At 38.5% G+C, this 12,283-nt stretch overlaps 1 protein-coding gene across 1 annotated transcript; it reads left to right on the forward strand.

The window, feature by feature from the left end:
* The first annotated feature begins 632 nt into the window (after nt 1–632).
* Nucleotides 633–2,769, forward strand: LOC137246532 (piggyBac transposable element-derived protein 4-like). The gene is made up of 2 exons (XM_067777630.1): nt 633–715; nt 787–2,769. The coding sequence occupies exon 2, from the start codon at nt 1,229–1,231 to the stop codon at nt 2,555–2,557; it is 1,329 nt and encodes a 442-aa protein (XP_067633731.1). The 5' UTR covers nt 633–715; nt 787–1,228; the 3' UTR covers nt 2,558–2,769.
* Nucleotides 2,770–12,283: the final 9,514 nt, after the last annotated feature.

Below are 12,283 nucleotides of genomic sequence, written 5' to 3' on the forward strand. Positions count from 1 at the left end.
GTGATCCAAATACGGATAGAAATTTAACATACAAATGCAACAACAAATTGATCCATATGGTTCACATTGTTGTCGCATTGGCATGTTAAATCTCTAGCCGTATCTGGATCACGTTTCATTGGAACACGACGTTTTTTGTCTTATATAGGTTTGTTCTTTAGCTACCCCGAGGGGTAACTAAAACAGCTTCTGGCAAGCTAAAGAACAAATCAAATGAATGAATGAATGAATGAAAAAATTCGTTCGATAGTTAAAATCATTCAGTAACTAACTATCGATAGTTGAATTCATTCGATAGTTCCCAACACTAGTACGCACACCCAGAACTAGCAACAAAAGCAACAGCGTAGTATTTAACGAAATTTGGCAATCTGCCGAAAGTGCGGGCGCTCAGATGTGAACATTACCGACACGACCCGATACAGTGGAATTTCAGCAATGCGTTGGCTATTGCACTCGTTATAGTCAAGCCGCTAAATACCTAGTTGTATTAGATATTCTATGCGAAGGTTGTTAACCCTATACACCTAACCTTCGTCGAATCGTCGAACAGAAGATAGAAATATCGTTGTAACCTTTTAATATGCAGGATGATCGCCATACCTTTACTTGTCAACTCAGTATTCATTGAGCTCTCCTGAGAAGCGTACGTGTAAGGCGCGTAGTTGGGTAGTTTTTTGAGATTCCGAGAAATTGTACGTCATTTCGACGAATGGTTAGTATTTGTGTAGTTTTTTTTACAATTGTGCAGATTTTGTGACAGTTTAGTATTTTTATTTTGTGTAGTTTTTTAATGTCGTCAAGAGGAGTGTTATCTGAGGAATCTATTCTTCGTTTCTTATTGGAGGAGGAGGATGCCAGTGTGTTGGATGACTCGTCTGTCAGCGAACTTGAAGATAATGTGGAGCTTGACGATGTAGAAAGCGATCACGTAGACGATTATTCTGATAGTGTGGATAACTCCCTAAATACACAAGATCAATCTTCTCTGTTTTCGCTGGACCGTTCACTAGAGTCGCGTTCTCCTTCAGTTCAACTTTCAAATAACAATCCTTGTATTTTAAGGTTTTCAAGAAGTAACATTCGTAGTCGCTCATGACATACTTGGGCTGCAAGTAAAGGGAATAGCTCAAAAAGGACATTTTCAATAAATGTTGTACGTGTCGCTAGAGGACCTGCCCGTTCTATCAAAAATATAACTGATCCACTTGCATTATTTGAGCATTTTATGACTGATCAAATATTAGAAGAAATTGTGAAGTGGACAAACTCGGAGATTACAATCAGGAAAGAAAACTATGAGCAAGCTAAATTTTCACAGAGTGAAACTAGCAAATTTGAGATAAGAGCTCTGATTGGTATTTTAGTATTAACTGCAGCGTTGAAAGATAATCATTTGACACTCAACGAATTGTTCAATATAGAGTATTCTGGGACTAGATATATATCGTGCATGAGTAAAGAGAGATGCGACTTTCTTCTTCGGTGTTTACGTTTTGATGATAAAATCTTACGACAACAAAACCAAACAGAAGATCCTTTTATACCCATAAGAAACATTTGGGAATTACTCATGGCTCAGTGCCGTCAAAACTATATGCCTGGAACAAATATCACAATTAACGAGCAATTATTAGCGTTTTGTGGGAGATGTAAATTTCGTATGTATATTCCGAATAAGAAGGCAAAATATGGCGTTAAATTGGTTATGATGTGTGACAGTGGTACTAGATATATGATTGATTCTATGCCATATCTTGGAAAAGGAACAGATACTGGAGGGCTGCCTTTAGGAGAGGATTTCGTCAAAGAACTTACTCGTAGTATACATGGCTCAAACAGAAATGTTACCATTGATAATTGGTTTACGTCAATACCACTAGAGAAGCAGCTACTTCAGCAGCCTTATAAGTTGACAATTGTAGGAACATTGCGAGCAAACAAAAAAGAAATTCCAGAAGAAATGAAAAATAATCGGTTGAGAAATATCAATACATCGATGTTTTGTTACGATGGCCCACTTACTCTACTGTCATACAAACCTAAACCCTCTAAAATGGTTTACCTATTATCATCTTGCGATGAAGAGGGATCGGTGAATCCCGAAACAAAAAAGGCGTCTCTGGTCGAGTTTTATAATAGTACAAAAGGTGGAGTAGACACGTTCGACCAAATGTGCTCAGTAATGTCATGCAACAGAAAAACAAATCGATGGCCAATGTGTGTCTTTTATGGTATGATAAATATATCTTGTATCAACAGCTACATACTTTATTGCCATAAAGCTTCTGTACTGGGACAATCAATAATTACCCGGCGTGAGTTCATGAAGCAGCTACATTCAAAACTTGTAGAACCTTGGCTCAAAATCCGATTAGAGTGTCACACAATGCCACGGAATGTAAAAGACAATATTCTACATGTATTAGAAGGAAATGGGGTCAAAGGTCACGATGAAAGTCTGCCAACTACCAGCAATGAGTTTCAGCCAGTAGAAGTACCTAATCCCAATAAGAGAAGAATCTGTAATCTCTGCTCATATAAAAAGAGACGTTGACAAAGTCATCATGCTCGAAATGTAATATTGCAATTTGTGGTGAAGACAAAATCGACTTTTGCACACAATGTGCATCAAAAAATTTGCAATGAAATTTTTTTTCATATTAATAATAGAACATAGTTAAATATCGCCAAAGAAGAAGAGGCTGTTTTTGTTGCGTTTGTTTTTTTTTTTAGATTTTATAAGTATGTTATCTCACAGTGATCTCAAAAGAGAGCGTTTTATAAAAACATAGATTATAAAAAAATATACTAACAAAAAATAAAATTTATTGTGTGTTTTACTTAAGTTATACTTGGCAGCTTGGAAGGTTATGTGTATAGGGTTAATATTGTTACCTACTATTTATTTTTTGTTTGCATGTTGTTGTTTACGATTTTGCCCCTTTCGCCACCTTCGCTGATTCCATCATGAATCGTAACATTCCATTATGCATTTCGTGGGATTTTAATAAGCAGAACCCAACATATACCATGTGCAGTTAGTTGTCTACATTAGACTGGGTCGATCTATTAACCGATATCGCGCTATCGATTTTTCGAAAAGATTTGGCGTCAGGAAAAAAAGTTCCACTACGCATACGCCACAATAGACGATTGGCGCAAGGGTGCGCAAATGGCGAGCGAGGCGATACATGTGTACACCGATCGTTCCAAAGCAGTGGAAGGATATACTGTGCTGATCCGGAAATATGCAGATCCTACAGGCTGCCGGATTACTGTAGCATTTTCCACGCGGAAATATTAGCCGTAACTAAAGCAGTAGAAGCCCTGGAAAAGAATAGCTTAAGCTGCAACCGTGTTAACTTTTATATTGACAGGCCAGCAGCAATTAAGGCAATAATCTCGCATATCACAGCATCTAAATGCGTGTTAGAGTGTAAGCAGTCTCTGGAGAGAATCGTGACAGGGAGAAGCATACATCTATATTGGGTCCCAGGGCATATGGGAATGGATGGTAATGCAAAAGCGGACGAACTAGCTAAAAAGGGCGCATCCCTTGAAGCTTGCTCCGTAGACATCCCAATTAGATTGGGCGAGATTAAGCCAAAGCGAGAGGGGCACATGATCGACGAAGCGGGAAAGGCGTGGGTTCAAGCGCGGGGCTGCAAAGTGTCGAAAATTATGTGTAGGTCTTACAACCTTAGACTAACACAGTTGCTTCTATCATTATAAAGAGAGGACTGTAGACTCATGACGGGTATTCTGACTGGACACTGCCTTCTGGCGTCACATGCCTTTAAATTAGGCTTGCTCAGTGATAGCAGATGTAGGAAGTGCGGGTTGGAGGGGGAAACGATCGAGCACGTTCTGTGCTCGTGCCCTGCACTTGCCAGGCTAAGGCTCCAGCTATTAGGAGTGATACAGCTGCCAGATCTAGAAGCAGCAAGTAGCTTAAGTCCTAGGAAGCTTGTAGTATTTGCCAAGAGGACGGAGTTATTTTATAACATAGGTCCTGGTTTTTGATAGGGTTTTTCAGTTTGGTCGTTAAAACAAACTTCTGGTAACACTACGGACTCAATCAGTCTATGTGAGGTCCTCATGGACCAGCCAATTCAACTTAACCTAACCTAACGCATACTCAAAAAAATAATTTTCGATCCTGCGAAATTTCATTTTTTTTTACTTATTTTCGACTTTGATTTTTAAGGTTTTCTTCATGCCCTACTAAAAAAATTTAAATTTGATTGGAAAATTTTTATGTATACCCTGTCCGACACAAAAATGTCCGCTAAAAATGTTGGCGATAACAGTTTTTTGAAAAAAAAAGTTTTTTTTTGGGTTGGACAGGGTATACATATTTTTAGTAGGTCATGAAAAAAACCTTAAGAAATCAAAGTCGAATAAAAGTAAAAAAAAATGAAATTTCGCAGGCGCGAAAATAATTTTTTTGGGTATGCGTAGTGGAACTTTTTTTCCTGAGCCCAAATCCTATCGAAAGATCGATGGCGCGATATCGATTAACTTTCGTTCAAACAAATCGACCAACCCTAATGTACATACATAAATATTTATGCATTAGCCACCATGAATAATGTTCGTATTTATTAATACGAGCAGGACCCGTGCGCATCTTGCGCAACAAATATTAAAGTCTCTTATCAAATATCAACCGAAATCAGCTGTTCTATCAATCAATTAAAACTCACAGCTTGCGCTACCATCTGGCGAATGTTAGGAACTGCCGGTAATGCATTGCAAATATTCACAATAGTGCTATAGTACAAATAGATTTCTTTGTGTGCTGACATTCGTTTATTTTTAACAAATTATTTTAATAAAATATAGCTAAACAAAAGCACTACGACCAAAATTACCCAAAGCTCGCTAATAGCCCGAATCTCCATCTTTACAACCAAAACTTTTTTTATAGGTTTGGATTCCAAATCAGAGCGAAAAAAGGACCTGCACATAAAAACAGCAATTAGAAATAAAATATATGATAATAAAATGGAGAACATACCTTGAGCACTTTAAATGGCCGATGACCGTCCTCCCCGTCAATAATAATTTTAAATGAATGAATCGAAATACTCGAAGTCGAGAACAAATCGTAAGCATTACTAGGAGCTAGAGGAACAGAAAAGTTAGAATGAGGGTATTGTTTTGAGAAAAAGGAGGAATAAGATGGTAACAGGAAGAGTAGAAATGGCATTAAAATAAGATCAAGAGTAATAGTAATAGTTAGAGTTAAAATAAAAAATAAATACAAGGCGCGATAACCTCCGAAAAGATTTGGGGCAGAGCTTCTCTTCCAATTATTTCATTGCACAAATATACTCGGATTTATTTCCAAATCAATGTGGAGGAGTGACGCCGCTAAATAAAACTTTTTATACTCAGTTGAGCAGAGAACACAGAGTATATTAACTTTGATTGGATAACGGTTGGTTGTACAGGTATAAAGGAAGCGAGATATATAAAGACTTCCATATATCAAAATCATCAGTATCGAAAAAAAATTTGATTGAGCCATGTCCGTCCGTCCGGCTGTCCGTCCCTCCGTCTGTCCTTTAACACTATAACTTGAGTAAATTTTGAGGTATCTTGATGAAATTTGGTACGTAAGTTCCTGGGAACTCATCTCAGATCGCTATTTAAAATGAACGATATCGGACTATAACCAAGCCCACTTTTTCGATATAGAAAATTTCGAAGAATAGAAAAAGTGCGATAGTTCATTACCAAAGACGGATAAAGCGATGAAACTTGGTAGGTGAGTTGAACTTATGACGCAGAATAGAAAATTAGTAAAATTTTGGACCATGGGCGTGGCACCGCCCACTTTTAAAAGAAAGTAATTTAGAAGTTTTGCAAGCTGTAATTTGGCAGTCGTTGAAGACATCATGATGAAATTTGGCAGGAACGTTACTCCTATTACTATATGTATGCCTAATAAAAATTAGCAAAATCGGAAAACAACCACGTCCACTTAAAAAAAAAACAGTTTTTTTAAGTCAAATTTAAAAAAAAAGTTAATATATTTACAGTATATAATTAAATTATGTCATAATTCAACTCCAGTAATTATATGGTGCACCAAAATATAAAAATAAAAAAAATTTCAAAATGGGCGTGGCTCCGCCCATTTTCATTTAATTTGTCTAGGATACTTTTAATGCCATAAGTCGAACAAAAATTTACCAATCCTTGTGAAATTTGGTAGGGGCTCGGCCATTAACTGGATAACTTGAGCAAAAATCGATATATATTTACTAAACTCAGTTCACGTAATTATCTGTACTTATCCCTTTCTATTGGTGTAAAAAATGGCCGAAATCCGACTATAACCACGCCCCCTTTTTCGATATCGAAAATTACGAAAAATGAAAAAATGCCATAATTCTATACCAAATACGAAAAAAAGGGACGAAACATGGTAATTGGATTGGCTTATTGACGCAAAATATAACTTTAGAAAAAAACTTTGTAAAATGGGTGTGACACAAACCATATTAAGTAGAAGAAAATGAAAAAGTTCTGCAGGGCGAAATTAAAAGCCCTTGGAATCTTAGCAGGAATACTGTTCGTGGTATTACATATATAAATAAATTAGCGGTACCCGACATATGATTTTCTGGGTCACCCTGATCCCCATTTTGGTCGATATCTCGAAAACGCCTTCATATATACAACTACCACCACTCCCTTTTAAAACCCTCATTAACCTTTAATTTGATACCCATATCGAACAAACACATTATAGAGTCGCCCCTGGTCCACCTTTATGGCGATATCTCGAAAAGGCGTCCACCTATAGAACTAAGGCCCACTCCCTTTTAAAATACTCATTAACACCTTTAATTTGATACCCATATCGTACAAAAAAATTCTAGAGTCACGCTGGTCAACCTTTATGGCGATATCTCGAAAAGGCGTCCCCTGTAGAACTAAGGCCCACTCCCTTTTAAAATACTCATTAACACCTTTCATTTGATACACATATCGTACAAACAAATTCTAAAGTCACCGCTGGTCCACCTTAATGGTGATATCTCGAAAAGGCGTCCCCTATAGAACTAAGGTCCACGCCCTTTTAAAATACTCATTAACACCTTTCATTTGATACCCATATCGTACAAACCAATTCTAGAGTCACCCCTGGTCCACCTTTATGCCGATATCTCGGAAAGGCAACCAGCTATAGATCTAAGGCCCACTCTCTTTTAAAATACTCATTAACACCTTTCATTTGATACCCATATCGTACAAACAAATTCTAGAGCCACCCCTGGTCCACCTTTATGGCGATATCTCGAAAAGGCGACCACCTATAGATCTAAGGCCCACTCCCTTTTAAAATACTCATTAATACCTTTCATTTGATACCCATATCGTACAAACAAACTCTAGAGTCACCCCTGGCCTACCTTTATGACAATATCTCGAAAAGGCGTCCACCTATAAAACTAAGGCCCACTCCCTTTTAATATACTCATTAACACTTTTCATTTGATACCCGTATCTTACAAACAAATTCTAGAGTCACGCTGGTCCACCTTTATGGCGATATCTCGAAAAGGCGTCCACCTATAGAACTAAGGCCCACTCCCTTTTAAAATACTTATTAAATCCTTTCATTTGATACCCATATCGTACCAACGAATTCTAGAGTCAGCCATGGTCCACCTTTATGGCGATGTGTGTAGAACTAAGACCCACTCCGTTTTAATATACTCATTAACACCTTTCGGTTGATACCCATATAGTACAAACGAATTCTAGAGTCAGCCCTGGTCCACCTTTATGGCCACATCTCGAAAAGGCGTCCACCTATAGAACTAAGGCCCACTCCCTTTTAAAATACTCATTAACACCTTTCATTTGATACCCATATCTTACAAACAAATTCTAGAGTCACGCTGGTCCACCTTTATGGCGATATCTCGAAAAGGCGTCCACCTATAGAACTAAGGCCCACTCCCTTCTAAAATACTCGTTAAGACTTTTCATTTGATACCCATATCGTACAAACAAATTCTAAAGTCACCGCTGGTCCACCTTTATGGCGATATCTCGAAAAGGCGTCCACCTATAGAACTAAGGCCCACTCCCTTTTAAAATACTTATTAACACCGTTCATTTGATACCCATATCGTACCAACGAATTCTAGAGTCAGCCATGGTCCACCTTTATGGCCACATCTCGAAAAGGCGTCCACCTATAGAACTAAGGCCCACTCCCTTTTAAAATACTTATTAACACCGTTCATTTGATACCCATATCGTACCAACGAATTCTAGAGTCAGCCATGGTCCACCTTTATGGCCACATCTCGAAAAGGCGTCCACCTATAGAACTAAGGCCCACTCCCTTTTAAAATACTCATTAACACCTTTCATTTGATACCCATATCTTACAAACAAATTCTAGAGTCACGCTGGTCCACCTTTATGGCGATATCTCGAAAAGGCGTCCACCTATAGAACTAAGGCCCACTCCCTTTTAAAATACTTATTAAATCCTTTCATTTGATACCCATATCGTACCAACGAATTCTAGAGTCAGCCATGGTCCACCTTTATGGCGATGTGTGTAGAACTAAGACCCACTCCGTTTTAATATACTCATTAACACCTTTCGGTTGATACCCATATAGTACAAACGAATTCTAGAGTCAGCCCTGGTCCACCTTTATGGCGATATCTCGAAAAGGCGTCCACCTATAGATCTAAGGCCCACTCCCTTCTAAAATACTCATTAAGACTTTTCATTTGATACCCATATCGTACAAACAAATTCTAGAATCACCCCTGGTCAACCTTTATGGCGATATCTCGAAACTATAGAACTAAGGCCCACTCCCTTTTAAAATACTTATTAACACCTTTCATTTGATACCCATATCGTACCAACGAATTCTAGAGTCAGCCATGGTCCACCTTTATGGCGATATCCCTAAATGGCGTCCACCCATAGAACTATGGCCTACTCCCTCTTAAAATACTCTTTAATACCTTCCATTTGATACACATGTCATACAAACACATTCCAGGGTTACCCTAGGTTCATTTTCCTACATGGTGATTTTCCCTTATTTTGTATCCATAGCTCTCAGCTGAGTATGTAATGTTCGGTTACACCCGAACTTTGTTTTTTTTCACTTGTTTTTAATTGAAAACACTTTTTTCTACGTGTAAGTGTAGACGGGAGTGGCCATGTTTACAATTGCTCTCCGAAATAAATTAGTTTTTGCCAGTATTTTTGTCAACTAAAATATTATATTGTGTTTTAAAGCAACTACTTATTTTCGGTGTTGCTTCCATATATCCAGATTTTGTGTGGCTTTCATCCGTACACTTTCGTACAATTATATTGCTTTTCTGAAAGTTAGTCGAATTTCTCTGTTCTCACCTTGCTGTGTTTTGATCTAAACTTAGACCTACATGTTTTACGGCGACTTAGTGGTGGAAATAGGCTCGGAGTGCCTGTCAAACTACAGCCCAACGGCGACCTCGCTTAAAAAAAGAATTTTTACAAGACTCTAACCGGCATTTGCAAGACAGGTAATTTTTCACAGCAAAGCTTTTTATGTCAGAAATACTCTGAGTGTTGGCCAAACCAAATGGAAAAAACATCCTTCTTAATTTTTTTCGATGTAACTATGCCCAGACTTTGCTCGGTTTTTTCGATAAATTTTGGCCACTAGTATACATTAAAGATACGTGCACATTACGGTGCGTGACATGTAGCGGCAGCGGCGTTTCATATTACGGCAAAAGTTTGTGTTTATTGGACGACATAGAGTTTGAAGCTGTAATAGTTTAATTTTTATGCGAAGAAGAGGAAAGGAGAAATAATGGAAAAATATGATTACATTCCACTCCGTAATTATCCCTATCTATAGACGCCCACATTTAGCAGCAGGTAAGTAAAGGGACCCCATTGAATTGAAAGAAAGAGGTAAGGACAGGTTGATGTCCCTTGGTTCTCTCTATTGACATCAGAAAACTCAGCTAAAATTTATTTAATACATTTTTATGTAGTTAGTAAAATAGAATATTCAAAAATTGTTTTGTATTTATATATGTATAGGTATCTTTTGAACATTGTTTTACTTTAATATACATATTGTAACGAATTTGCTGCAAATCCTCTTATTTGCAATCCTCTGCTAAGTTTGAATCACTAAACTGTTGAATAAATAACTCCAATTTGTAATAATGCAAAATGGCCTTTATTAAATTACTTCACAATAACACTCAAACTGTGCAACGAATAGCTTGCTTAATAAACACACTGACTGATAGCTCAATGAAACTCTATTATTCAAAATAATACTGCTATTGCTCGCTAGATATCGTCTTAATCGAAACTGCTTGACAACTCAAATCAAACTGAATTACAGCGCCTCTACATCTGTCGCCTTTTATACTCTTTGGTTTCCTCGTTCGCATCTTCTAGACACTTCCAGAATCTACTAGTCCAGTAGCTCTCAAACTTCTCAGCTGTAACTACAATTGCACAATTTTATAGTTTTTCTCATTGCATACTTATAGGAGTATCTCAGATATATGCATGTATTTGTGCATTGACTCTCTGCTGCTCCTACACGTACATGGTACATATATGTAGACATAGTTATTGTTTCGTTTATGTAGATACATGTTGATTGAATTATTGATGTGCATTCACGTCACTGCTTAGCATCGGCTTAGAGCTGGCAGTACTCCTTAGTTTTGCTAATATTCATAACCCTCCACCTAAGTGTGATCGTCCCGATCAGACAAATCTCTCGATCTAAACGCTGCTAGCATCGCCAAATGTACCACTCTTCTACTCAGTGGTTTCTCAATGCTTTGTATGCGGTAGATGGTATCACTGATCTTCTTCACAACCTTGTACGGGCCTTCCCAACTGCACCGAAATTTGGATGGAACACCTTTCCGCCGGTGAGGGTTGTATAACAGTACCAAATCTCCCGCCAAGAAACTTTTCGAATTATTGTTCTCATGGTACCTGTGTTTCATCGTACCACTCAATACCCTGGTTCGTTCCTTCACACTCTGTTGTTTGGCCGATGAACTACTTCGTAGAGCTTGCGCTGGACGGATTTGCTTTGCATAATCAGTATTGTTCCCACGTTTCCCCACAGTAGTGCGCTCTGGCTTGAAACCACCTTCGCATTTTTTCTCGGAAATTCGTTGCTTCGTTTTCCTGCGTCTTTTAGGTTTTCCAATGCCAGTGTTTCTCTCACAGGTACTTTTGATTTTGATTTATTTGGCCCATTCGATCTATCAACCTTTGCCTTTGACTTTCGTGGTCTTTGTCGAGTCTTTCCACCAGTTCCCGATTACTGCTGAACCCTTTTTCCAAACTTTTCCAAAGTTAAGTGGTATGTCCTGGTTATTTTTCTCCGCATATCGATCCTGAAGTCATGGTTAACCAAGAAGTCCACTCCCAATATGACTTCACAACGATCTCCGTCACAACGAATTTGTGTAGAACCATCACTTTTCCAATTAATACCTCACATACCACTTCGCCTTGGACTTGATTATACTCGCCTGTGACCGTACGCAACCTTGCTCCAGGTAATGACTTTACTCTCCTGTAGACCAAATCAGATCGAATCAAGGAATGAGATGCCCCCGTATCTACAGTCATTACACGCTCTTTACCATCCACATTCCCTCTGATGGTAAGACTGCTTGATTTCCTTCCAATCTGCGACACAGATATCACAGGACATTCAATAGCCGGGGCAAGTTTTCGTTCTTTACATCCGACATGCTCTTGCTCATTTCCGCCAGCTTTGCGTTTACGGCCACCCACATTGTTGGAACTATTAGGACCAAGATCGCAATGTCGTGCAATGTGACCTGGGTTGCCGCACTTGAAACATTTAATAACTCCGGCATTCTTGTGTTGAGATCCCTTCAGTGCTTCCAAAATTGTGTCTACCCACTCTGGCCTTTCTACTTCCACACGGCGTGCTTTGAAAACTGGCTTATACAGAAGCGACGCTGTTTCCAGAATCAGAGCATGCGATACCGTTTCAGCAAATGTTAGTTTTGGATTCGCATATGTAGCCCGATTCGTTTCCACATCTCGTATGCCATATATAAAGCTCTGGATTTTTACCCTCTCGGTGTATTCCACGGGTGCGTCCGCATTTGCGAGATGAGCCAACATTTCAACATCCGAGGCAAACTCCTGCAAAGCCTCATTCGCTCTTTGGTGACGGTTTTGCAACTCAATTTGGAATATCTGTTTCCTATG

The sequence above is a fragment of the Eurosta solidaginis genome, chromosome 3 (assembly GCF_040869045.1).
Source record: "Eurosta solidaginis isolate ZX-2024a chromosome 3, ASM4086904v1, whole genome shotgun sequence".
Taxonomy (NCBI): domain Eukaryota; kingdom Metazoa; phylum Arthropoda; class Insecta; order Diptera; family Tephritidae; genus Eurosta; species Eurosta solidaginis.